The sequence below is a fragment of the Numida meleagris genome, chromosome 4 (assembly GCF_002078875.1).
Source record: "Numida meleagris isolate 19003 breed g44 Domestic line chromosome 4, NumMel1.0, whole genome shotgun sequence".
Taxonomy (NCBI): domain Eukaryota; kingdom Metazoa; phylum Chordata; class Aves; order Galliformes; family Numididae; genus Numida; species Numida meleagris.
Window position 1 is genome coordinate 65697500 of NC_034412.1, and position 27989 is coordinate 65725488.

General features: G+C 41.2%; 3 protein-coding genes across 11 annotated transcripts in view; 1 reads left to right on the forward strand and 2 right to left on the reverse strand.

The window, feature by feature from the left end:
• Positions 1-427, reverse strand: part of LOC110397265 (alcohol dehydrogenase 1) — a 15099-nt gene extending 14672 nt beyond the window's left edge. Inside the window, exon 1 of the mRNA XM_021393303.1 lies at positions 345-427. The gene's annotated coding sequence lies outside the window, so the exon portion shown is untranslated. The remainder of the gene's footprint in view (positions 1-344) is intronic.
• C4H4orf17 (chromosome 4 C4orf17 homolog) overlaps positions 1-11983 on the forward strand; it is a 19243-nt gene extending 7260 nt beyond the window's left edge. For 2 of the 3 annotated variants that reach the window (XM_021393314.1, XM_021393315.1), the window contains 8 exons: positions 4353-4530; positions 7107-7313; positions 7876-7940; positions 9430-9591; positions 9866-9947; positions 10305-10473; positions 10803-10846; positions 11710-11983. In XM_021393314.1, coding sequence (XP_021248989.1) covers positions 4434-4530; positions 7107-7313; positions 7876-7940; positions 9430-9591; positions 9866-9947; positions 10305-10473; positions 10803-10846; positions 11710-11894 — 1011 coding nt within the window. In that variant the 5' untranslated portion in view covers positions 4353-4433 and the 3' untranslated portion in view covers positions 11895-11983. Of the gene's footprint in view, positions 1-898; positions 983-4352; positions 4531-7106; positions 7314-7875; positions 7941-9429; positions 9592-9865; positions 9948-10304; positions 10474-10802; positions 10847-11709 lie in introns of those variants that run through there. The other variant, XM_021393317.1, reaches the window with a different exon arrangement.
• Positions 940-27880, reverse strand: TRMT10A (tRNA methyltransferase 10A). 7 transcript variants are annotated; one of them, XM_021393323.1, is made up of 8 exons: positions 27747-27880; positions 26803-27083; positions 25880-26042; positions 24655-24801; positions 24121-24195; positions 22965-23114; positions 21714-21819; positions 940-1050 (listed from the first exon to the last, which is right to left on the reverse strand). In XM_021393323.1, exons 2-8 carry the CDS (start codon positions 27000-27002, stop codon positions 1004-1006), a joined length of 888 nt encoding a protein of 295 aa, XP_021248998.1. In that variant the 5' UTR covers positions 27003-27083; positions 27747-27880; the 3' UTR covers positions 940-1003. The 7 variants fall into 7 exon arrangements, with proteins under 7 accessions (XP_021248998.1, XP_021248996.1, XP_021248999.1 ...); XM_021393321.1 differs by lacking the exon at positions 940-1050 and adding an exon at positions 2209-2341; XM_021393324.1 differs by lacking the exon at positions 940-1050 and adding an exon at positions 16233-16273.

Below are 27989 nucleotides of genomic sequence, written 5' to 3' on the forward strand. Positions count from 1 at the left end.
TCCTTTGGGACCAAAAATACTGATTCTGGTTCACCCTCACAAGGAGGGAGAAGTCCTCTCTGATAATTGTTCTTCTTAGAATGTTATCAGGAAATAAGAGTTGCTAAGACACACTCACAGAATATCCTATGATTTAGTGTCTATGTAACATTGCTTATAAGCTTGGAGGATTTCTAAGAAGACCAGGAAACTGTACAAGAGTTGTAAACTCAATGTAGCAGTTATTTTTGTCATTGAGACATCCGGGGTAATAAACAGGGGACACTCCATGACATCCCCATCTTAAATTTCCTTTCTGTTACTAGATGCAAATGCCAATCCCACACGACATTTAAGAGCCTTACTGATCGGTGCCAGAAGACACATCTTCACAAACACTCATCCAATCAATCCCATGAACTCGAGTTGGTGACGGCAATTTCGCATGCTGAAAACGAACAGAGCAACTATGTAGCATTGCACTTGTACGCCACAAAAATTCCCGAAACTCCTGAAAAATCCCTGAAATCTCATTGGAAAGTGTGAATTTTCTTGAACAGACAAAGCCAAGGTCAGGTAATTTTACAGTCCCGTGGGCCACCATTATTTCAGTGTCCACATGCAAATGTTAATTCTCTACAGAAACTAAAATTCCTCTCGTGTCAAAGAGTGGTAAAATCATAAAGGAGGAACTAGCAGTACACAAGTATTTCTCTCAGCTACTGAGAAATAAATACGCGGCTGCGTTGCTGCCATGGTAGCGTGTGCAGTTCAGACGTGTCACAAAGAACAGGAAGGATTCTGTGGTCTCCATCCCTCACCATTCCCCTGCCTGCTTGTGGGCTGCTCAGCTCCAACAAGCCAGGCTGCAGCCTCCTCAGCTGCAAACCCCTACCCAAGGAAGGAAGCCACTGCTGTCTATTGAGGGAAGTTAACCTGAAGACAGAAGGAACTGCAAACCTGCCATCCTGGCGAGGAGGCTCTCTGCAGCACTGCTTCTAAGGTAGTTTGATCTTTCAGTGCATCACAACATTGGAACTTCTTCCACACTTTCCAGGGAAAAGTTGAGAACTGGCAATAAAGCAATCAATGGGTGAAGTTAGATTGTCTCTCACGAGCACATTAAGGGAGTCAAATATAAGACTGCTCTAAATAACTACTGCATGCACCTTCCCAAAGGAGTATTTTTGAGCACAGCAACGATAATCCACATTTTGACTATGATTTTATATACAGTATAATAACAGTGCTAGCCAGTAGCACTGTTCGTGGTACCACAACACTTAATTTTACTAATTTAAATATTGACACAGTGTTGTGACAATTTCCCAAAACATATTGTACCAGCGATAACTTCAGATAATACTTTGAGGTTTTTAAACAATTGGTGAGATTTTAAACTTCAGTTAGACATAGTTCATTCTTTATAGGTAGCCAACATAAAAACATAAGTAGTATATGCAGAAAATCAGAAGAGCCAGGAAGAGAAAGTACCTTCCACTCCTATAACTTACTTTATAGGCTATTTTTAGTAAGCCTTAAGCATATGGACAGTTCATGTTATGGTAAACAACACATATTTTAAAAGAAAATACAAAAGGGCTTTGGAAGAGCTAGTTTCCCAGTTAATTTTTCTTTAAATCAAAATGATAAATGCTTGCTAAGAAAAACAAATGCAATCAGATGTTATACAAATCAGCAGTTTTCATTATCCCAATTATTCAGTCCATCCACTGCAACCAATACCATGAGTTTTGTATATTTTACTTTTTATGTCAGGAGACACAGGTATCTTTCATTTGTATTACATATTCTGCATCCTATCTACATAAAGAATTACCTAAAAAAAAAGAAAAAAGTATTTCTATATTGTTACACAATCCTTTTTTTTTTTTTTTTAAATCTCTTATCAACTCCTCTGCTGATATATTTTGGTATTTATGCTTAGAGTAGATGAAAGCTAGGCTGGACTGCAGTACTAGTATAGACATAAGAGCTTAATGGCACAGAGGCTTTTTTTTGTTTTGTTTTTGCAGCCTTTAAAGCAGCCTTTGGATAGACAGATACCTGATGGCCAGCAATCCTAACAAAATGTTTTGATCAACAAGCATTTAACATAGAAATTAGATCAAATGAAAGGCATGTTGTTTACTGAAATCACAGCAAGACAGTAGCTCTGAAGGCCAGTACCTAACACGTGTAGTGAGCAGGCCAGGTGAGCTTTAGCTAACCAGTGTTCACTGGTGCTGCATGTTGCTTACAATTCACATTCTTGAAAGCAAGACAAATAATTTCCTTTCTTGGAGGAGAAAATCAGAAGTCAATTTCCTTTCATCTTTCTGTGTTGGCCAGTTAAGTATTACTAAATGTGGTGATAAAAACAAAAAATAAAGTTCAGTACACTATACAATGCAGAGACAAAACTCTTCTGGAAAGTACATAAATCATTACATTCTATTGCAGAGAATTCAACAGGAACTTTGAACTCTTTGTGATGACTGATCCATTATGCCACGTCTTCTTTGCAATCTATCATTTCTACACTCTAGAACTAAAATTTTTCCTTTAAATACTCTTACAATAACAGAGAATAACTCAAACCCATCAAATAACTTATCCATCATTATAGAAGACAGTGTTAACTGGCAAGGGCAATTGCTTCAAACCCTGCTTCACAGCTTAAACAGCAGCTGTAAGGAAAGCTCTGCTTTGAAATTAGCATTCTCATTTGTTGTTTTCTCCAAAATAAAACACTGACTTCTGATTTAATCCCATAAAAACTTAGAACAAGCCAGCAGAGTTCCAGTAGTAGAAAACACGGTAGTGAGGTAAAAATTGACTTTAACCAATCAATTTATGAATAGTTAAGTATCAAAATGATTAGAGAAAATTAATGAATGCACTCTGACTGGAATCAAAGAGCATGAGAAGCACTAAGTACATGAAATCAGGTTATCTGGCAGACTGCTTGGTATTTTTGATCAGGAATAGTTTGTGCCAGGCAGCGGTCTGCAGGAGTAACACTAGGGAACCTGCAGTGTGCCAGTATTGCTGTACGTGATCAAAATGGCAACTAAATGGCACTACAGATGATACATAACTGAGTATATAGGCTTTAATCACTCACTCCTTTCTGTCTTCTGCTTTGCTGTTTTCAGCTTTTGTTTATAAGTCATGTTATTTCCTCAAGTATTCCATATGCCCCCAGGCATTTACAAAAAAGAAAGATCTTGCCATTAGCTACAAAAAAAAATCCTGTGAACTGTCAGTTCCACCCTACCAGCATGTGCCCTGAAATGTAATCAGCACAAGGGACAAACACTGACCTTTCCTCGGTTGTCTGTCAGGGCATACAATGACCTTAACACAAGAGCTTCGGCCCTGGGATTTACACTTTTTGTTTTCATATGGGGCAACCTCACATCTCGTGGCCTTCTGCACACATTGTGAAATCCCTCTGTTCAATCAATTTTTTTTTTCTAAGTCAGGCACAGTTATGGAGTAAAAACATAACCTTGCAAAACATTAAGAGTTGCTTGAAAAGATGTCCTCATCCTTTTCCAATCTTCTTTTCTCCAAATCTTCCTTAAAATATGAACAGCGATCACACACCGCTTCCTAACCCTAACAGATAACTGATGAATGCTTATTCTGCTCTCAGCCTGCGTGGCTGAGCAGCCCTTACAGGTTAATTTCTCATTTTTTATTAACTTGATTCTGAATCATCACAAGGTGCCTTAAATACAGCACCATTCTTAGGATGTTCCCAATACTAGAATTTAAAGTAGTAGATGTTCTAACCAAGGTGTCAGGAGCAAAGAACATTGAACGCTGGTGATTTCTACTATATGAAAGGTAAAAATAATTAAGGTAACAGTAATAACAGCTTATTCAGCAGTCTATTGTTCAACTTCTAAACCCAAAATCTAGAAGCAGACTCCAAGTATTAAGAGAAATAAGGATTTCCTCTCTGCATACACCACCTTTAGTACAGATAGTGATCATGGCCTCAGCATTTCCTTTGCTATCATTACTTGTCCCTTCACTTCCCAAGTCAGAAAGCAATCTACTCCTTCTGCTTCAATATACTTTGTTACTACAAAAAGGTGTCTCAATAGGCGTGGCCGGCTGAGCTCCTGAGCAGAAACAGCAAGGCAATAAAAGCAGCTGCAAAGTGACCACAAGCAGTATTAGTTGTCTGAGGTAACTCCTTAGGTATGGAGCTGTAGGTAGCTTGCTTCCACCCTCTTGTGCTTACAGCTTCTCCAAAATGCTCATGCAAGAGGTAAAATAAGCAGTTAAATGTTTAAAACAAAAACAGTAATTGAAGATTCCTCTGCTTTTCTGTGTCAATTCCTGCTCTTCACTTCCAGTGTTTGGCCTCATTTGGAGAGCAGAAGAGCCAACCTGCTCTACAGGAAGACACTCTGCAAGAGAGTAAGAAAGGTTACACAATGAATACCTGTCGACACTGCCCTCACTCCAGCAGCTCGTGGGTAACGTACTCCTCTAGGAACGTTCCCCACCCTCGGATGCTCTGCCACATACAAGGTAAGAGTTGTTCAGAGACCACATGGCTACCCCAGAAGACTGCCCTAGCAGGCACAGAGAGAAATGCAAGCATAACACAACTTTGTTCTAAAAAGCGCCCGATGCTCCCATTTCATCTATCTAAAAGAAGCATTTAATCAGCATTCACAGCTCAGTAAGAAATCTCACTTTTGGAACTGATTAGTCATAGCCAAAATACTAAGACCCCTTGGGAACAATATGGGTAAGCATTGTCTCTGCTGCGGTCACCTGCATGATAGCATAGCATTCATTACACAGAGAGGAGTGGAGGACAGCTTACTCAGAAATAAACATTGAAAAAGTTCTCTTAAAATCCTTTGCACTACAAATTTGTTGCTCACAACTTAAAACGTACCCTGAACACTCTCCTCTATGCACACACAAAGTTATTGCCTCCACTTCATTCCACTGGCATCTTTACCTGTTCTCAGAAAAGAATAACCTCAGGCTGATAGCGTTAAAGTTAGCAGCACTAAATTCTTTACAATCATCTACCACTAAAACTATTTCACTAAGACACCTGGCTGAGATTTCATTTAAGCTAGTACAATTTCTCTCTCTTCCCTTCTGTGCTCACAAGCGGACCTCAAATGCCAGAGACTCTACTTACACAGACATATTCTCACTTGGTTTGTTTTTTTTTTTAAATCTATTTCACTCTCACTTACATCATTCTGTTACTTTTCCAGGAACAACATATTGTGCAATATAGTATTTTATACTAGCCTCGTGCTCTAAAAATGCTGTGCTATTTTACTGTATGCTAGATGTAGCTGATTACTCTTCCTAGACCTGAAAGGAATAGGGTCAAAATCAGTGTACCGTGTACATCAGCAAAATAAACAGTACTTCTGGGGACGGGCTTCTGTTTCTAAAGTTGAGCCTGTATGTTTGTACAAAGACATCTTTTTGTCAGTGGCTGAAAGAAAACTGTTGATGCATGGCCAGATTTACATTGCAGAAGGTATATAAGGGTCAGGAAGGGGACAGAAAAATCTCTATTGAGTTCCTCAAGAACTATTAGGATAAGTAAATATTGTTAGAGGATTTATATTGGTAGTTGAGGAGTTTGTAATAAAACTTTTGCAATAAGGTATAAAGGGTAATGTAGACCAAATTATTTCTGAAAAGGCTGAATTTCTTTCAATTCAGAATGAGTCCCTTTGAAGGAAAAAAACAAGACTTCTTTGACATTGACCACGCAGCTTAAAATGCACAAAATTTTGTGCTCCTCTGTGTGCATGTATATATATACACATCTGCATAAATTAAGAATATAAAATATATAAATATATAAAACATAAAAAGATAAATATGCATATTAGAATATATAAAAATACAGTACAAATTCTTATCTCTTTTTCTATAACCTGACAAAAGACAAGGCAGCAACGATGAAAGTCTTATACTGCTTAGCCGGATTAACTGTAATTTGGTGGATATCTTTGTAACCTCAGCAGAATAACATTTAGCAGCAATTTCCTTCCACTTCAGATTGGTCTTATGTCAGATACCTTAGAGAATCAAGGTTCTGAAAAATATTCATCAACTACTTAATAGAACTGCTTTTTCTCCATGTCAAATTCAGTTTGACTAACGATAAAACTAATGGTTGTTTTCAATACTCCAGCTAAGAAAGGAGAATTCTAGTTCTTCATTAACTGCTCCTACTCTAACCGAAGACGACAAGCTTTTGAAGTTAGACATGAGAACTATACTTGTTTCCTGATTGTCATTGCTTCACTATCTGGCCACTCTCCAAGATTTTATTTGTAACATCATATCGTTAGGCAGAGCTTGATCACACCGTCCTCTGGAGCAGACTGCCTATGGCTCTCTGCCACCTGGTGAAATATGCCATGCTTATTCACTGTTTGAACACCTTTTGTTTGCTGGGCTATCAAACTCACTTCTTTGGTTAAATAGTCAGCGAAACGGATCAAAAGTCTGCGTGTTAACTGTTTACAGCCTCTATTTCAGTGTGCCCAGCTCAGCCTCTGTATGCTACCATTTGGGGTTTTGTTCTCAAGACGACTCAAGAACTCATGGATGCAGAATAAGACTCATCGAATCATCAAAAGCAAAAAGCAAAGTTTAAAAAAAAAACTCTTGAGAAAAACGTGCCATTTCACTTGACACATGAAGCAGTGGATAGAGCTCACCCATTTGTAATGCTGGCTATAGGCTCTTTCTCAAATGGCAGTAGGTATCCTCATATGTGGTACCAACTGTTTCTACCATGCTTCTGGTCTAGAAGCAGATTGTGAGGGGTCAGTCATGGGCCTAATGCAATGACAAAGTCGCACTGTCTTTGCAAGTTTTCTCACAGCTGAGTGAGAAAAACTTTTCCCGTTAGGCTTCTCAGATTTTTGAGATTCCCTTTAACTCATTCCATAAGCCCTATACTATTATATAAAACTTAAATTTTGATACATTTGTTTTCCATTCATCCAGACTGACTCTCCTTGAAGATCACCTGATAAATTATGTTTGTTTACTGCAGTAAAGACTGTAGCCATCTGTTTTTTTTGTTTGTTTGTTTGTTTTTTGCGCAGGGTTAGACAATAGTCCAATCTGTTCTGTAAGACACAGCTGTTTCAGAGAACTCCCGTCTGCTGACAAAACAGCCATCCTTGAGCAAAAAGCTGATGGAGTGTATGTGCTAGATGGGAATGCCAGAGGCAACTTGCTTGCCAACCACTGCCTTCCAAGGCTTGAGGCTTTCATGCAAAGAGGGCCAGGCTCTTCACAGCTTGCAGCACGTGAGTAGGGGCACCAAACTGCTGCATTACACAGCAGCAGCGGAGGAACCTAAACTATTAAAGGTGGAACCAGGTCTCAGCCAGGGCACTGTGTCATCACAGCTCAGGTCCAGGTAAATGGAACCTAGGGCAATGAATATCCATTAAAAAGAAAAGTGTTTCTTCCCTTCCCACCACACCTTAACAGATTTCTCCTTGCTGACTACACAGGCATCTTTATAGGTTTAATAAATTCTATGCTCACTAGATATCTAACAATTTCACAATTATCAGCAATTAGTGCATCTGCGAGCAACATTCTTCAGCAGCAGTTACGTAACACCATAAGCATACATCTATGACATACAGTTTCCAGGATTTTCTTCAGCTTCAGGCATCCTAACAACTACATTAATATACTATGCGATATAGTAAAAGCAATCAAAAAGGAAAGGAAATGCAGACTTTTAAAATATGGCTAGTGCGTTTTTGTGATTAAAAAGGCCCCTTGGATACAACCTAGGGTGTATATTATGCTCATTATTTTTCAACCTGAGAAAACACGCTGCCTGTTGATTTCCAGAACACGGAGAAGGACTTGCAAATTTTCCAGAGAGGACTCAAAGTAACCCTACTTCACCTGAAAAGGTGAGTGAAAAAAAAACCAACCATAATTCTTAATTTCAGCACTCTCCTTCTCACTTCTGAATACTGTAAGCCAAGCTCACCATCTCAAGCTGATAAGGAAGAAACACACCCAAAAAGAGGGATATGGGGAGAACTTGGAAGGGATATACTATCAAGAAGAGTTATGGCTTAATCATCACCCTATCACTTTCAGCTCTGTAATATCAATGCACTTTACTAGCAAGAAAAATGGTCAAATCCAATGAACGTGGGAATAAAACTCACTTTGTCTCAAACTGCTGGAGAAAAAAGAATGATCATGTTATTCTACAAACAACTACAAGAAAAAGCCTTCTTTTAACAAAGATTCTTTACATTTTAACTGCCAGTTTTACTTTTGCTGATACCATTTCGTAGAAGTAGCACGCTGCAGTTTAGATTCAACTTTGCAGCTGTGTTCATAAATGCCATTAAAAGGTTCTCCCTGCAATAGCTCTTTAGTCTCAAGCTCCACGTTAACCAATTACTCATCTCTATAGTGACTGTACAATAGCTGATTGCTAAGTTATTATTCTATTACAAACACTGTGTCACATGGGTGGCAAAAAAAGAGAACCCAAGTGTTGCTATACTGGTACTGAACATCAGAGGGCAATACTCAGATGTTTTGCAGAAAAGATGCTAAAAATAAGAAGTGTGTTCACTTCTAACTTTTCTATTTTTATTTTTTTCTGTCTAAATGTTGCTCTTTGATTCCCAGTCTGGGCATAGTAAAGAACCTGTCTTACTTTTCCTGTATGTATGCAGAACACAGCTCTTCAAACTGTTTGCAGTTTTGGCTTCAAAATAACTTTCCAGTGGCCAGATACTGCCATGTGGTGAAGCACACAGAAGACTACGGTTGCTAATAACTGTTAGGTGCATTTTGCTTTTCCTCTGTCTTCCCCTCTGCACTTATGAACAAAACCTTCTGCTAATCACATCATAATTCCCTGACTCTTCATATACTGACTAAGCCTGCACACAGAGAAATGAAGAGCTGCTGAGGAGCACACTACAAATCCATGGTGGTAAACCAAACAAAACATAGGGGTCCAGATTTAACCTCTTCCTCATCCAATTTCCCTTACTTGTTATCCAGCATCACTTTCACTCTTATACCAAAATCCAGATCTTTCCAGAAGACATAGATTTTCCAAAAAGATGATTCAAAGCAAAGCTTGGTGTAAGGTTCAACACATTTTCTTCATCAATAAAGGGAAAAATCCAACATTACGCCATGGATACCTGACATTATTCCTGGTGACTATGCGTTAGAAGCTGTAACTACCAACCCGTGCATTTCCTATTTCTGTCCACATTCAGCCAAATAACAGCGGTACATACAGTTGTGTTTACTGCTGAACATCCTTTCTGGGCATCAGTGTTAGACGTATCTCACATTGCCTTCAATTGCTGCTTAAAAGGAATCAAGCCATTTCTTTACAGGTTGTTTTCTATTTTGAAAAAGCTTTTGAAAAAACGACCCCAAACCTGTGCACAACCTGCAACTACCCAGGGAGTCCTCCAGACTCTCTCCCAGCCTTCCTCTGCATGCCTCAACTTGAGTCACGGTCCTCATGTCCAGCAGAACGCAGATTTTGACCTAAGCTACCTGCACTGGGAAATAAAGGTAAGATGTGACTGCTGCAGTACATGGCTTCCAATGATGCTATACGTTTTTATTTCTCTTGAGGATAGCAGGAGACATTATTTGACAGACTTATTTTCCCCAGTGTGGGTTCTGCTAGCTTAATTTTGTATTTAGCCATTACTCTACAAGATAGTTTGTGCAGCTGTAAAACTCTGCACGCTCACACTACTAGAACTAAACTAAAACGCACACCAAAACGCTGCCACCAGTCAGCCTCTCCTCCTTCATGGTAACTATCTCGTACATCTTCCAGGTGCTGGACAAACTGAGAAAACTTTTCCAGACAGATTCGCTTACAGAGATCCAGGAATGGCTCTCAAAAGCAAGCATAAAAGGTAACAAGCACATGCATACATTTTTGAAAGGAATAATCTCTCACGTATTTGTACAAACCCCAGAAATTCTCACAGACCTGAACTGTGTGGGACTGCTGAGTTGGAAGGACTCACTGAGGTGTGCCCAGATGTGGCCATTCTGAACAGAAATTAGTCACTCAGATCTCAGCAGACTCAGGTTTGCTGCAGGGTAGGAAAATTCATGCTCCCAGTAGTTCTCTGGGCTGACGTGGGAAGGCAGAAAACAAATGTTAAGCCCTTCAAAAACCCCAGGTATGGGAACTCCCGAATTCACCTCTGAACATCCAAATCAGCAGGTGATAACATAAATAAAAGTTCAATTTCTTCAAATTTCAGAGAAAGTCTTCGTGTCCAGACTGATTTACTCTGAACTGACTGGTAAAGGCCAGCTGAATAATCAGCCACGAGCAACACAGGATGGTGCAGGAGAGAACACGAATACCCACAGTTTGCTAAAGCCTCGGCCTCCTTCTCAGAGAGGTCCAGAAGGGGATATAAATAACAGGTAAAATCTGTGGTGAGACTGCTAGGATGAGGGATAAGCTAAACCTAACCAGAACTTTCTAACTAGAAAGGTTTTCCTTGCCTCTGGATTTTGTGAAAAAAATACAACTTTGTGACTGAAGTGTATCATGCAGATCTTGAATCAGAAACACTCCTAACTATAAAAGAGCTCATGCACTCTGATACAAATGTAGTTATTATAGGAACAGAACAGAGTTTAAGGAGCACTTGAAAGCTCTTTCAAAAAAAAAACCAAAAAAAACCCCACAAGCATCTCACTTATTGCAGTGCACAGTTCATACTGTTTGACTTTTGTCCTTTTTCATGTAGGCCTTCAACTAATGGATCAGAAGCAAGTCAAAACATGGAACATAGTAAGTACTGGAAATTATAAATGTTAAGACACCATGTGCCTAGGATGCTACAGAACAGAACAGGGACTGTGAATGTTCAGCAGCCTTACCTTTCGTCACTGCAGCAGGACCCAAATTCAGTGACAATATGAGAAATGAAATTTTAAAATGGAATTTAAGTTCCCTAAGCTAGATACCCAAGACCCTCTTGAGGCCACTCAACTGGTTTCTCTTGATACAACATTCATGTAAATCTTCTAACTGGTGCACCTCATAGATACAGGAAGATGAGGGATGTGTATTTCAGCATCTGCATGTTGCAGGAAAAATCGTAGCAGCAGGAGGTACTGATTTCATCTCTTCCTTCACTAAAATCTCCTGTTAGGAGTTTTACATAGGCTACAACTCCTGCTTCTAACAAGCAATGGAATTTGCCATCACCTAACGTATCTCCCTCACTCTTTGCAGGCAAAATCACACTTTCTCAGATTTTTTCAGCTACCAAATCCCCCTTTTGAACCCTCTAGCCAGCCAGGGCAACAAACATTACTGGAACTCCCAGCAAACCCCACCATCGCCTCTTTGTATCCCTTCTGAAACACAAAGAGACAACAAAAGTCAATTCCTGAATGTCTGATCACTTTAACAAAGCCATTCACAACAGCTCCAATGCTACCAGCATTTGCTGCTGTTAGTAACCTTACCGAAGAGTAGAGAAGCGTGATGTTTTATAAGAACAAGGACAAAAGAAAAACCTTTGAAGCATCAGTTTCTCCTACAAAATGCTGTCGGGGCTGGGGAAGGGGCGTCCTTTATCAAGCGTCTACCAAAATTCTAAGCCTAACCTGGTAATATACAGCTTGCTTTTTCAAAATCTTTTCCAGAAACGGATAAAGACTGTATTTTGTTCTCAAAGCTGAGAAACAGAGGTCCAGCACATGCAGACACACTGCCTCCAGAGAAGAGCCATGGCTGGCAATGGAAACGAAGAGACCTGCCCTCACATGGTGCCCTGCAGCAAGCCGAACAACAGATAGACCCCTTCCAGCGGAGGCCCACCTCTTCATAGCCACTAGAGCAGCTGCAAGTCATTTTCACATACAGAAATGCATACTCTTAGCACTTACAGATATAAAAATCAGAACAAATGTAAAGAAATCTGTTCAGATTCCCTTTAAAATTATTTCCTGCTCATTACATTTGGCTCTCAAATCATGCTGCATAGGTACATGTGAAGTAAGCGAAATAGAAAAAGACAGAAGCAACACTTTTTAGCACCAGATTCATCTTTTTGCATGACGCACCTAGGCCTGCACAAATGGCTCTTGTATGCAGACCTGACTGCACGGTCACAGACACACTGAGACAAGGAGAGGGTCACCACTTTAAAAAACAAAACAAAACAAAAACCAAACAACCCTGGATTCCCAAAATCTGGCTTGCAGAGTGACTGCAGATGCCTATCTCGCAGCAAACCATTGTGTACTGCCACATATCCCATTATTAGCAGAGAAGCATCACAGATTTTAGCTTCTGTAGCATGTGGGGCAAACCAAACATTATCATGCAAACCTCAAGCCACTGAAATGTATGGCAACAATGGCAGAAAAATATCTGGACCTTTCTTAGGTCGAGTGAACTGTGAAAGCAAAAGAATTAGATTTTATTTGCTCTGAACATGCCTCTGTCAATTCATTCTCACAAAGGCAAAGCATGCTGATAAATAAGCTACAATTCTATTTATTTTTAGAGAAAAAATATTCAGAGAAAATAGGCTACAGCTGCCTGTTTGTAGGTGAAGGAGAAATTCTGTTAGAACAGTGCTACAGAAAAAGGAGCTTAGCTCTGAGCAGAGCTCAGCGTACTCTTCTAACAGCCCCTACCATCACGTTTAATCATTTCTACCATGATAACAGCTATCTCCTCCATTCCCACTTCTCTCTACAGGACAGGAGTGTGCTGTGACCTGGGTGACAGTCCCAGCTCTGTGAGTGGCCAGTGGAAAGCCACTTGCACAGAGCAGTCACTGATCAGGTGCATTTGCCAACTCATACCACAGATGCAGAAACTCATTTGTACAAAATGATTTAAATGGGTATCAGTTTCTGGGATATGTTAGGCATATGTCGTTTCTCTACAGCTGTCCAACAGTATTAGCCTGTAGGGCATGGTAAATGGGAGCAGAGCTTCAAATGGGAGGAGTTGGCAAGCATTATATTGCTACAAGATGCATCCCCTTCTCTTCAACAGTGCTTTGAAATTTCCCTTTTGACTCAGGTAATAACACGACAATAGAGCTGGAAACCAAACAGCAGCAAAACTGAACAGCAGGGCTGAGTAACCACACATCGACTGAGCTGTAACAATAACTGTGTGTGTACTTCTGGGCCATATTCACAGTGCCTTAATTCTACATAAATCTCTGTCCTAAGTGTTTCTTATCAGCCATCTCTCAGCATCATGCTGCGTTAGTTGAGCCTGAAAAGCTTAATTAAATCTAAGAGACCCTGGAGACTCATTACTGAACAGAATCAGAATGAAAGCAATCACGGTAGTACAGCTTTTCAAAAGCACAGTTACATTTCCCCCATGAAGCTGGCAGGCTACTGAGCAAACATGTTAGAGCCATTAAGCGAGACAGTACGCAAGGTTAGTTACAATCAACTGCATCTTCAATGTCATTTCCCTTCAAAACCATAGGCTACTGCTTTTGCTAGATGTCTGGAAACAAATCTCCCTCAAAGGTGCTTCATCCATCTAGTAAAATCATAGAATGGTTTGGATTGGAAGGGACCTTTAAGATCATCTAGTTCCAACCCCTCTGCTGTAGGCATGGACACCACCCACTAGACCAGGTTGCTCAAAGCCCATCCAGCCTGGCCTTGAACACCTCCAAGGAGGGGACACCCACAACCTTGCTGGGCAGCCTGTTCCAGTGTCTCATCACCCTCACAGTAAAGAATTTCTTCCTAATATCTAGTCTAAATCTACCCTCTTACAGTTTAAAGCTGTTTCCCCTCATCCTGTCACTACATGCCCTTATAAAACGTCCCTCCCCAGCTTTCCTGAAGGCCCCCTTCAGGTACTGGAAGGCCGCTATAAGGTCTCCTCAGAGCCTTCTCTTCTCCAGGCTGAAGAGCTCCAGTTCTCTCAGCTTGTCCTCGTAGGGCAGGTCTTCCAGCCCTCTGATCATTTTCGTGGCCCTCCTCAGGACCTGCTCCAACAGCTCCATGTCCTTTTTGTGTTGGGGGCCCCAGAACTGGACCCAGCACTCCACGTGGGGTCTTATGAGAGCAGAGTAGAGGGGCAGAATCACCTCCCTCGACCTGCTGGTCACGTTTCTATTGATGCAACCCAGGATACAGTTGGCCTCTGGGGCTGCAAGCGCAAAGGACAAACAAGTTTCAATGTGCAAATCTTAAGACCAGAATAAAAGTTGTTTATGTTTAGAGGATAAGGAATGGCAAAATTCAGACCTGTCCTCTGACTCCTTCCCTGGTCCTACCTGCCTGCTTTATTGTGACCTAGATTCTCTAACACGAAAAACTGAAACAGATTCTTTTGAACACCAAGGCACAGCAAGGATGGAGATCCTTGTAAGACTATTCTGGTGAGGCAGCTGCCTTTCTTTGTCCTGTAATAAAATTAGATACCTCATCTTCAGAACTATCATTTGTTCCTACCACCAACAGCTGGGAGTCTGCAGCCTTTTAGAACCATCCACTGCTACTGAGAAGATTCAGACAGTATGCTAATTTAAACAGTCATGCACCAATGTCAAACATTTCTAAATGCTTCATGAACGACTCAGGTTGCAGTACCAGTCTTCCCCTGCAAGGATTTATTTCTATCCCTCTTCAAAGAGGTCACACTGTCACTGCAAATCTGGCCCATTCAATAAATATGTAAAATCTCTGCAGTGTACAGTTAAGATAGAAACAAGTATGAGTTACGCACTTCACCGCGATAACTAAATATGGGCAAACTTTCAGAGTTTTCAGAAAAAAAGAACTATGCAGCCATTTAAAACAATTTCAGTAAGCAGTTTTGAAAAAAAAAAAAAAAGCCCTACTATTCTAATACATTTGAGTATCTTTACTATATATCTTATTCGCTGAACAAATAGCTCACCATTCACTGCCTTCAGCTCAGATCTCATACCTATCTCTTAATGGGGATTTACTGGGACACCAGCAGCCATCTCATTTTTAACAGCTGGAATCTCTGCTGCTGTTTAGGCAGCTTTCTCTAAGTGATAAGCCTGGCCTTCCCATGAGTAACTTTGCTGTCGTGCTTGCAGCACAACTGTCAGATGCGTGCCATGTCACATTACAGGATGCAAGTCAAGCAGCTTGGAAGCCACGCTCAGAGTCCTACCATTTCTCACAAATCCCATGATTTTTTTTATCACTTGATTGTTTCCTGCCCACCACTGCAGAGTGACAAGGTACAAAGAAGTACTGCTTGGGAAGTCCATGCTCTTCTTCACAGGGGCAGCCAGAAACATCCAGGGAATGGAAAATAAAAAATAAAAAAGGACTCAATGTACACATCCCAGTGAAATACAGCACAAGACTGAGGCTGCTGAGGATGCTTCTCCCAGGGATGCCAACAGATGGCCATCCTACCATTCTGCATTTCCACAATGCAAAAAGATACTAGAGAGACAGGAGGACTGCCTTCCTGGTCTGTCTGATGCGCAGCAGCACTATGGCAGGGGCTACAGTTCTCCCCACTTTTGTGCTGCAATCATTTTGTTGATAATTTTGTCCTAGCTTTGGAACAAAATCCTGTCCAGTTCATTACATCCCAAATAGCACAAGCCCTTACTGCTCCATCTACAGCAGTTAACACAACCTGAGGACAGCAGCTTCTAGAGACAGTGTATGATGAGCTGCACAGTCTTCAGCATAGTATGACCAATTAGGTTAGCACGATCATAGGAAAGGTAAACAACAGCAACAGAAATTACTGACAAAGGCACTAGCAAGGACATGAAGACCAAAGTGATTTAGACAAGCAATGTGATGAACACCCCACGATTAGTCGTAATATCACTACTGTGACATCATGGAGTAGTGCTCAGAGTCTTACAAAAGCAGCATGCTAGACTTTTCCTAATTTGAAGTTAAATGTGTCAGAAAACAGGAAGTGGGAGCCAGGTGACGATTCCAGACAGTGCTTCCTTGTTTTGTAGGACCACATAAATCCTACTGACTTTAGAACTTGCTGGGAATCACTGCCTAGGTCTCTCACAAACTCACAATTTCCCCCTGCTTTATGTCAGCCACAATTTGGCTTCATGCTTTCTTTGCTCGTAAGTACCACAGGCTACTCCTGTCTTCTGCATTAACTGGGATACTGGACCTCTAAGTTGCAGTACTTACTCCAAATCTGTAGTAACACCTCAGGTAGGCATCACTCAAATCTTGCAGTCTTTCATACATCCTGTAGATTAAAGCAAGGACAGGAATACGTTCTGGATTTATCCACAGATAGGAAAGCTTCAAATCTGCAGCAGCTTGATTTAAAAATATATGCACGTGCAATTATCCGATTTCACTGCTGCATATGCAAGACACGCTGTCTTTTAGGCTGCAGTACAACTCCTTTATGAAACAAAAATGTTTTGTCACCAGAACAAGTTCATAAAATGCTACTGGACCCAGTCAAGTGTCTCCAAAGTCCCCAGTTTATCTCCGAAATGAGACACACGTATGAAATCTTAAAAAAAACTTCAGGAGACTGAAGAATCTTAGAGCAGATTTAATAGGTGCTATGTACATTAACATGCAGTGCCTCAGCTGTAAAGTTATAACTCCTTGCAATTTCACTGTTTTACACATTTATGTCAAAAATCAGCGTAATAAATAGTGGGTATACTTACACTGCTCTTCTTATAGATATAATACCAGCAGTGCTTTTATGAAAAAGCTAATCTAGTTGCTGGAACAAAAGAAATCACGTTTTTATGTAGCCTAACAAAACCAAACCAAAAACTATTTGAGGAAAGAAACCATCCTTCAAACAGAAGAAACTTTTCTATGGTTATTCTAAAAGTATAGGGAGAATTAGGCCAAGTCTAAGAAGTCACGACCAGTTTGCCACCAACCCTTTAGGGACCGTAGGGACACTGCAGGGATCCCGCTTCCACTCTCGATTTTAAAGCAATAACAGAGGAAAGAATAAAAATGGATACAAAGTCACATTTGTATCTCCTCTCTGATTCCAGGTCAGCAGAGACAAGCATTTACAGTAATGTGGGTTTTAGCTCTTCGGCAACCTATGTGAAAGCCATACTTGGTCACAATCCAAAATGCCCCAGCAGCTACCTGGATATCCCCTACAAAGCAAGGGAACGGGGCACATTCTCACAGGTGAGAAGTGAAGCCACACCTCCAAAGTGTCTATTTCTGTACTTGGAAAAAGCACAAACTGGATTACAGCTTCCAGCCAAGATTGAAACTATGGCTTTAAAAGGAAAAAAAAAAAAAAGCATTTGACAGACAGCACAGTTAACATAATGGGAAAAAAAGGCAAAACAAACAAAATCAGGTATACTGAAACTGAAGAATAGGACTTGTAACTAAGAGATCCTGACTTCCAGTATTATTCTGAGACTGCAGGTTAAATCTTACCAAGATGATCAACAAACAGTCAAAAGTGATTGTGTCACCTGAACTCAGGGCACATGCTTTGCATGTACAGAGACACCCATATTACTCAAACTGAAGCATTAGGCACTGGCTTGACCCCACACTCGTATTTCCTCTTCTGACTACAACTAACTAAAATCAGGTGTATAAATCAAGAGTGGCTCAACTGATAAAGGCAGCTCAGTTGCTTGTGACTGTCTGTCGAGATGCACAGGAAAATTAGAATTATTTCTGCTTTTAAATGTTCGTGAATACCTTGCAACAGGCACTACCGGTACAGGTGTTGAGGTCACAGGATTATTTATAATTCACTGCTCAGAACTGAAACAGAGATGAATGCACACATCAAAATAGCAATTCAGTATTTTGGGTAATATACCCAAGCAATTATAAAACAAAAAAAAACCATAAATAATATAGTTTCCTTGGCAAACAAAATAAATTCTGCATTTGCTATTTATTTATTATTTTTAAAGCTACTAATATGGAAGTTTCAGGATAAAAACCGCATTTGTCTTTACCCTTTCTGTCCAAGAACAACTTTGACCCAACTACAAAACTACCAAGCATTGAGACAATTAAGTATCACGAGGGCAGCAAATGATCTTCACAGTTTAACTGCTTCGTGTCCCAACGATATCCCATGAACTCCGTGTCTCATCTTCCCATCTTCTTATTCGGCAGGCTAGCTGCTGTCTGAGTCATTGTCTTCACCGTCTTTCTCAGATAGAGCGTGCTGGGATGAATCATTGGCTTCTCCCAATGGAACAGCCCCTTTCCGCTGCGGCAAGACACTGAAAAAGGCCTCCTTCCAGTCTCTCTTCTCCAAGTACGCGAGGATGATTTCAAACACTGCAACGTCAAGAAAGACTATCAGCTCTTTTACAAGAAAGAAACTGAAGCACTGATAGGAACACAGCTCCCAATCCATACTTACAGAGGTTTACACGCCTTTGGTTGCGGTATCTTCAGTGTAAAGCTGAGGAAGTACAGGAAGAAGCAGATGTGCCAGTTCTGATACTGCTGCAGTTTAAAGCCAAGCACTTTCAGTCTCTGGTTACAAGACTCTATAGTCTCTCGGTTACTACAGCAACACTTTCCTGTAGCCGCTCCACTTTGAACTGATTTCTCTCAGGGACAGAGGAACGTCCCCACAGCGCTTCAGGTGTCACAAGTGCCTTCTATACTGACATTAACACTTTCCCATGTTGGAAAGGAATACTCCTGTGGATGCGCTTTAATAATGACGTAGTTTTCCTCCCAAATTATAACACACGGACAGCCCAAAGTCCTCCTAAAACCATTATATCCTCATTATCTTTCTCTTCCGTGTCTATCTGATGAAATCCGAGCTTAAAGCAAAAACTCTTGTTACTCTCCCTCTCAGCGACCGTTAACACTACAAGCTTCTTGTTGTTGCTATTATACTAACTGTACTGTTATCCAACTCCTCCCTGTTTCACCTCCCCACACTTTCCATGATTGACAATAGCTCCCAAGTGCATTATATGCAAATGCAACCAGCAAATTCTCATTTAGAGAAATCCCAGGCTGCCCCCAAAAAACTCTTAACATAGATTGTGGCTCTGCAGCAGCAGGGAAGGCAGGAGCAGGCCCTATGGCTTGCAAGTAAACTGGACATGGCTGACAAATCTGGGGTGTAGGGGTGGCTCCTCAAACTTGAGGCTACAGGAATAGTGCTAACACCACTTGAGAATGCAGGCTTCAAAGAATGCACCCAGTGCAAATGTTCTCAATGCCAGGCGACAGCATATGAGAAAGAATCAGAGCAGCTATGGAGGGGATAAAAAACTTACAGAATTAGGCAAGCGTTCAGAAAGGGAGGAGCTGCACAGATCTCACGCCGAGAGTCAAATTACAGAAAAGCGTCACATTTACTAGAGGTTTCCTGGATCCATGTTTCCTGGACAGCCAGCCAGGATGCTCAGACTACAGGACACTGTAACACTGATATAGATGACCATTTTACTGAGCAGGTTATTCACCTTGGAAGTACTGCCAAAGTATGACTTCTCAAAGGACTACATTAACATCACTCTAAGTTACTCCAGATGGTTGCTTAAGAAACAAGAAGAATGTAAAGAACACCCTTGCTTTGGAACTTCCTTGATCTGCACTGTAAAATTAGAACTGATGGAAAGAGAGAGGCTTCAACAGGCAATAGAGGCTTCCATAATATGCTGCAATAGCAACAGAAGCATTCAGCAAGGACAGGAAAGGCAATGAGAGCAGCTGATAGACATCACTGCAGACTGGGATGGAACAATACGGTACTGTAACATACACTAAAATGTATTAGTCCTAGGATACAAACCTGAACAGATACACGTGTTCCTCATGCCATTATAACATAGCAGTGCAGTGCAGGCTCTGAACCGCTGGTGGAAGTATACAGAGACATGATCCCAATAAAGGGTTTAAATATACAAATAAATGAAAAGCAGCATATGGATTCTACTGTTAACAACGCCAGTGATTTCTCACCACCAGAGGGCCCCATTCAATTAAAGTCCTTCAAAGATGGACATGGCAGTTAATAAAGAATTGATTCTCATGCGAGATTTTTCAAATTCACCACTATTAGAAGTAGTTCCATAGGGACCGGGCAGCTCCCACGGTCTCGTCTATCCTATACTCTGGTCTTCAACTTCTGCACCAAGAGTAGGCATCCAGATGTCAAATTAACAAAACAGAAAAAGTGAGCAATTACAGAAGCAACAAGATGCGTTCCCAGGAAAACACAAAAAAATCTCAGTGCAAATAAGCTTCCCTCTTCCACTAAATTTACAATACAAGACTTGAGAGACAGCTTGATTCTGTTCATCTTCTTCATATCAAGTAGCACCTTCCTTGAAAACTGTCTTTTTAAATTTAGCTTGTGTTATACCCCCATTGTGTTAGGGCTACAGTACAGACCAGGGCTATAATTACAACCATAAGGTCCCTCTACTTTTCGTGGTGGAGGAGTTATTCTTGCCTAAAATCCTTAAGAAAAACACTGCCATAGCAGAACCTTTACCTCACAAATGGTCTGTGCAGTGTATGTTTTTCAGCTATGATCTGAAATTGTTTTAGAAGGGTACGGGAATGCAATCCCACGCAATACGAAATCTCAGCAACTAAACTGCAGTAAAATCAGGTGCCTAGAAATCTAGCACAAGAAACATGTACAATATCATAAAGCAAATAAACGAAAGTCTCAACATAAGTGATTTTTTTCCCCAGAAGACAGCCTCCAAAATTGTTGACACTAGAGGTCAGCATAAGACTACTGCAGAAAAATTCTCCAGTAAAACTCTACAGCTTGCAGAACTTCTAGTAAGTGGCACAAAAGTCTGCTAATGTCTACATGAAGAACACATAAAGATGAAGTTTTAGAAATCACTTCCTTTATGTTTAAATAGTCTTTATTATCACGCAAATGTGCATCTCCTCAATCACCGGCCTTTCCTGAAATTACAGTTATCATGTAACATGTTCATAATATAACAAACTTGACAAAAGGCAAGACAAATAAAATAAATTAACACAAACTGAGGCAAAATGAAAACTCATATGCCATGTTAAAAAAAAATTCCCACAATGGTCTGCATAGCCCCTATTTTCTGTGTATTTTTCTTTAACGACGCTGAAAAATTTATAGCAGAACAGGAGGACTAAGAGGTGTCAAGACTTGGTTAAGCAGAATCGTATACTTCAACCAAAACCAGGAAGCTAGGTAAAAATGCAGTTATGAAAGCTCAGCAGATGGAGTATTGCTTAATCCAATGAGGTCAGCATACAGGTACCTAAGCAGTTGCTGCTGAACAAAGCTGTCAGAAGAGGTGACAAAACCATTACATATTCTTAACCTCCAATGGGATAAAATACACGGGACGGTTTTCAACATTTTACTCGCTTATTCACTAAGTCTAGAAATAAGGTTGGGATGGTAGCAACACCAAAATTAATCATGGGACAAGTTAACAGAATAGAAGGTGCACTTCCCAGTGGGTAAGGCACTTCCTTAGCTACTTTTGTATTTTAGCGTACCTTAAATATTTAAAGGTTAGGAGTACCGTACCCCAAAGGCAATTAGATTCAAAAAATATCAGCACACTAAAAAACTGGGTATTTTCACTATAGCGCACGTTTTGAGGTCTCAAATTCTTAATATTAATACTGCAGGTATATTCTGTAATAGCATAATTATTCTGTCTTTTAGAACTTACCATGATTAACTGCTAACACTTTCCGACTGTTCATCTTCACAAAGTTTCCAAGAGGGAGCTGTGCGTGACCAATGCCTTGCTCTACAGCTTTTTTGTAAGTAATTCCCTGGAGGAAAGGCATAAAAACAGCTGGACTGAGAACCACAATTCCATATCAGCGCATAAAGATTAGATTACAAGCATCATTTTCTGTCCAGAGTCTTTCCAGTACTGCCTTACTGTTGCTGCAGAAGATATTTAAAAACAGAAACCTACCCAGGTAAGACAGTACCCGCTTCAAGGGTTATCTCTGGAAAACGCATCACCTCAAACATGTGTCACTCTGATGTACGGTCAAAAGGATGGCAGACAGGACTTGGTCATACAGCTCTAGAACATGCTAGGCACAGTCTGTTTCAAAGGCAAGCCTGAGCTTAAGCACCAAGATGCTTAGTTTAAGGTGACCAGTTACTTTTTGAGGAAGAATACAGGAAAAAGACTTTTTTTTTCCTCCACGTAAAAAAAAAAAAAAAGACAACTTTAGTACCTGAGGAAAAAAAAAAGAAAGAACAACTTTGGAAAGTGAGTAACTGTTTGTATCATAATGACCATAAAGGATTCGCGTTAGTTGCCTCCTAGCCTTTAACTGCAGACTAACTGCTTTAGTATCATTTGTGATGCTAAAAAAGAGGGATGAATCTTAAGCCTCAACACGTCACCAGAAATGACACTGGGGTTTCTTTGAAGAAAAGCACTTTAATTTCCCAGCTGCATTCTTCGTGACTTTCCAGGTCCACACAGCACAATCCCCTGTGCAGCTATGAAACCAGATCTCTGAAGCACGTGCGTTACTTCACTGAATTCTCCTGACAAACAAACTCATTAAAGAAGGTCATTCAAGATTCAAGCACTGCTCTTCATCTATTTTTGGGTGCGTACACATACAAGCACACATATAAGTGCATGAACAGAAACCAAACCCTTCTGTCCGAAAATATGGCCCTCAGTAAGCTGAGCAGTGTTACTAATTCCATTCCTATATTTAAAATGAAAAGATTAAATCCTGAAAAGCCTCAGCATGTCTGCACTCTGGAACACAAGTCAATGATACCACCACCAGTTTTATTTTCTTCATTTCTTCAACAAATTTTTAATGAAATCTTTTTTTGAAGAAGTCTTCTTATTATTTATTTGTTAGTTTATATGCACATACTATTAACGTAAAATAAGATGTGAATAAAATAACGGTAAAGAAGCATACCCACAGCTTACCTTGTGGTGATTATGATCCACCAGTCCTCCAATCACATAAGCCTTCTTCTCGTCAAGCTCACTGAGAACGTCTGGGGAATCTGAGGTGAGGTACACTAGGTCTTCTTTCTTTATTAGCTCACTGTAGTGCTCTGTTCTAATTTGGATATCCTAAAAAAAAAAAAAAAAAAAAAAAAAAAAGCAGTTAAAAAAGTTACAGTTAACTGATGAGTTGCTGGGCAATCTTTACAGACCCAAGACTGAACCAGCAAAAATAAGAGTCACTTTATGTCCCTCATTCATGTTTCAGTACATCACATAGTACAGACTGCACTCTGCATGAGTAATCCACAGTCCCTACCACAGCTCCCTACAGCACTGGCTTGTAAAACAGTCACTGGGAAACTTTCTGAAACTCCAAAAGAAATCTGCAAAACCTTAAGATCCTGTGATTCCCTTCAAATGTTACCTTATATCCCGCAGGGATCCCACCATTTTCAAGACCACCTTTCTAAAAGAGCAAAAACAGATGCAAATGCTAACTAAGTTAACAGCACTTGTTTGGATTTGGTATGAGAGGTTTACTCTGTGCTTTTGCAAAGTGGTGATCACACAAAATCTGCTCAAAGTGGAACCACTCTTCATTCCCATAAAGCATTCCTATTTGCTGGAACGCTTATTTAACAGGGAGACACAAGGAAAAGCAACAGGAGTTTGACGCTATGTCAAGCTGTTTCTCTAAAGAACACTTAAATGCTGAGATGTAACATAACTGAAAAGTGCACAGAGGAATCACACCATTATTTCAAAGCGATACCCTTCCCCGTTACAAAAAATAAAATAAAAAAGAGCGCCGTCAAAACAGATGACTGTCAGAACTGCGTACGTCAAGCAGTCTATCAGAGAATGGTATCTGTTCAAGAAGAACAAGTGAAGACTATGTGCATGCAGCGTTTAAAGCAAAAATTCAAGCTAGATTCAAGACAAACACTCCTTGCCTTACTTAAGTTAAATTATTTTAGAACACAAAGAGCCACACTTTAATACGATATTGCTCTGAAGTCAGAGAAGAAAATAACCATAGATAAAGCACCGGTCCTTCACAATAAATAACCTAGCTAACAATTGTAATGAAGATTCCTTTTTCCCCTTCTTACAGAAACAGTCAAATATTCACCTTCCAGTTGACCCATCCTTTGTCATTTTCATTCATGTTGCTCTTCAACTGTCCCCCATGGCTGGTCAAGTAAAACTTTGAAAAGAACAAATGAAAGGTACTCAGTACTAAATGGTTAAAATGTCATTTTGTTTCCTCACGGTGCAATTTTTTTTTCCTTAAGTATTAGCTAAAAGGCTCACTTGTGATCTAGCTTAAAGCGGTAGTGGTACTAAGACTGCGTTCATGCGGTTAGGAACACAAAGAAATGCACAGTCGCTTTTTTTCCCACCTGTATCTGTCACAGACAAAACTGACTATCAACACTGCCTTAGTGGCACACCAGTATCTGGCTCTCTGCACCAAGAGGCACATACTGTTATATGTGTGTATTTTTATAACTTGCGGGCTGAAAATTCATCAGCTAAAATAGATGTAATTTTCTTATTAAAAGAAACAAAGCTTTTTTTTTTTGTGCCCACTTGTGTTGCAACTGCCCTTTTCACACACTTCATACGTGACAATACAGTCAGTACTTTGTTTGTTTCAACATACCTGCACGGGATGGAATGCTTTGCGATTTTCTGCATAACATCTCTGAATTTGCTTGTGAAGCTTCTTAACATCCTGCATACAACACAATTTGTTTTTACATAGTCCTTCAGACAGACCACCACAAAATGCTTTACCATGAGCCAGAAGCTAAAGAGAGAAAAAGGAGGCTTTTAACTGGCAAAAATGACTACTGAAAGAGAACGGACATCAGACCCTGAGAGAAGGAACAGCCTTCGTGAAGCGATTCTGCTGACATGGAAACATACATCTTCCACAAAAGTGTATTTAAACACCTCTATGCACGCGATTCACATTGTTCAAGGAAACAAACAAAACAAAATCACTGAGATTTAAGTATACATTTAAACATTCAAAATTAATCTCAGGAATCAGTGAGATTTGCCACACTACAACAGCACTCGGTCAGTGCTACACACGCTCCATGTTACAGTCATAGAGCAGCCACACGGGCTTTGCAAAAGCTCAAATTCATGCAGTCTTACAGGACAGTGAAGTCAGAGCAGTAGAAAGGCTCAAGGTAAAAGCAAAGGGAGAGGTCTGCCTTAGACACTATTGGCTGCACTCATACAAAAGGCTGCAAATTAACATACGCTCCCTGTAGGGGTAAAGCTGTTTTAGTCTCAAAATGGCAGACCAAGTGTCTTGGCCACTGGCGGGGAATCATGCTCATCTTTCTCATGCTCACCTATCCTTTTTTTTAATCCACTCTAAGAATTTAGAGATGGGCTGAACCGTGCTGTCCTGTCCGAACCCCCTCTGGTGTAACTGAGAGACAAAGCTCAGTATACTCATAATGCCAAGAGCTCTAATTTCCATGGATCTTCTATAGCACTGCTGGGAGCCTTGTGTCAATTTCAAAGGAAAAAGTAATTGGATGTGGCATTTGCAACCTTTCTAGCAAAACCATTATGAAGCAGAATTGCATACAGCTTCACAGAGATCACACTGCACAAACTGTTTCTATATTTCTGTTCTTTGGAATCAAACCAACTCACCACATCTCCACGAATGTGATCAGAATCTTCAGCAAGCTTACATAAAGGTACATTCCAAACCCTGAAAATGTCTGCAACTGATGCGAGCAGTCCTAGGAGTCATTACAATCAGAAAAATGCTAACTATCTGCTGTCTGCTCTGATACTGCACCTACACTGCAACCAGAGAATGTTTCAACATTTGTATTTGATGGGTAAATTTAATTTACCTTTAGCATCATCAAGTCATCAAAGCTGCAGTCCACAATGAGGCGAAGTGTACTGGGAACGACTTCCCTTCGCATACGCTTTCTGTCATTGCCTTCATTACTGCTGTCTGATTTTGACTGACGTTCTAATTTTCTCTTCTGGCGTTTTTCTTTTCGTTTCTGCCTACACAAATTAACAGATAAATCTTTGAAAAATGCTGCCAAATCAGCCGAGGTGCACATTATGCACATAAATGCATAGTTCTGTGATGAAGGTGGATGGCCCACAACTGTGGTAGTTTAATTTCTCTCTGTTGCTCACATTTGTGCTATGCTAACAGCACCATGAAACCAATATCCCAACTTTGCTCGTGAAGTTCTGGATGTACATACAAAGATAGATATCTGTGATGATTCAAATGAAGACAATGATGAGAGTTTCATGGACTTAGAGGTGTTCTGAGTCAGGTCTTCTGCCCAGATATGCTTCCTCCCAACAACAGAAGAACACAGAAGCTCACCATTGTCCAAAAACATTTTCACAGATAAGTCTATGTAACTAACAGTACAGCATTTCATGTGTCAAAAGAAAAAAAGAAAAAAGAAAAAAATCAATATTTTGCATGATTTGCCAGCAACGAGGAAAGGCACAAATATTCCTAAGATTCCTTTCCTGAGAAATCAGTAACATGCAGTTTTGAAGCCCTCCTCCTATCTGCTTCAAGCTGAGGAACACTTCTAGCATGGAGAAGATGCTTACCTTCACAGCTTCTTCATACTCAGAAGGTGCAGTCTGTGACTACTGCTTTAAACCTGGTATGGGAAAAAACTGGTTCAAGAGCCCCGATTTGCCAACGCTATCTATGCACAGATTCTGCTGACGTTACGACTATGACAAAAAACGACCTCGCGCAATCCTAAGAAAGCCATTTTGTGAACCATACCTACGGAGATCCTTCTGTTCTTCCCACTGTTTCTGCTTCAGTAGTTTCTTCCTTTGCCTCTTGGACATGGGCTCGAGACATTCTGCCTCGTCTGTGCCTTCCTCCTGTCTTTCACCTTGCCTGTCACATGACTTCACCTTTCCTTCCACCTCGGGTGCATCAGGGGGCATGGTGTTTTCTGTTGGTGTTTCTGAGGACATTAGCTTTCGGCTGGCTTACTGGCTTGTATCTCATATGCGTGACAAATATTTCATGAAAAACAATTTTTTATCTCACCAACTCTGTAAGAAACGAGAGAGTAGTTACTAGAGAGTTATTAAGTTCAGTTAGAACAAATATAATTCTACATCCATCATAAAAACCTGAATACAGCAAAAATAAGAGATGTGCCTTATTTTGTTTGTTTAAAGCAAGGTTAGTAACGTATAAAACACCAGAGCCGCGTTCCAACCACGCCAGCCGCATTTAGCTACCTCAGCGAAGGAACGGCGATCTCCCCGCCTGGGGGCGCCCCCGGCACAAGGCCCAAGAAGAGAACAGCCGCCAAACGGCACAGCCCTGCGTCACACGGCTGCACCCACCGCTTCCGCAGCACGCGCGCCTGGCGCACACACGGCTGCTTCCTGACGGGTTTCAGGCACGCACCCGTGCACAGGTATACATCCGTATACACACACCTGTGCTCGTATCTCTATACACGCGCGCGCGCGCATCTTTGCTCACGCCCGCCAGCCACCTCATAACTCAACAGGCTCCTCCAACCCCGCCCCCAGGTCCCCACAGAGGCGGCGGAGAGGCGGCGGAGAGGCTCGCACCCTGCCCGCTGGCAGGCGGCCACCTCCCCCTCCTCCCCTCCCCTCCCCTCCCCTCCCCGTCCTGAGCCCCAGCTCCCCGCGCGCTCCCCTCAGGGCTAACGGCCGCGGCGCGCGAGGATCCCCACGTACCCGCGCGCCACCCCACGCGCCAGGCCCGCGGAGGAGCGACCGCCTCCCGGGCGCACGCGCGCGCCCTCTCCCCCTGCCGGGACTTCAAATCCCAGCGGGCAGCGGGCGGCCGTCACGTGCTGCTGGCGGTCACGGCCCCGCCGCCCGCCCGGAGGGCGCGCGTGCGCAGGGCGTCGCGGGGAGGGCTGGTGAATCCTAGAATCATTGAACGGCTTGGGTTGGAAGGGAGCTCAAGAATCGTGA

Bases quoted from the DNA above. Each gene is read 5' to 3' on its own strand.
- TRMT10A (XM_021393318.1), bottom strand. From the start codon at position 27,002: ATGTCCTCAGAAACACCAACAGAAAACACCATGCCCCCTGATGCACCC. The intron at 21,820-22,964 runs GTAAGCTGTGGG...CCTTTCCTCCAG, and splicing joins TGGATCATAATCACCACAAG to GGAATTACTTACAAAAAAGC. The intron at 18,334-21,713 runs GTAAGTTCTAAA...TTGACGTTGCAG, and splicing joins AGTGTTAGCAGTTAATCATG to TGTTTGAAATCATCCTCGCG.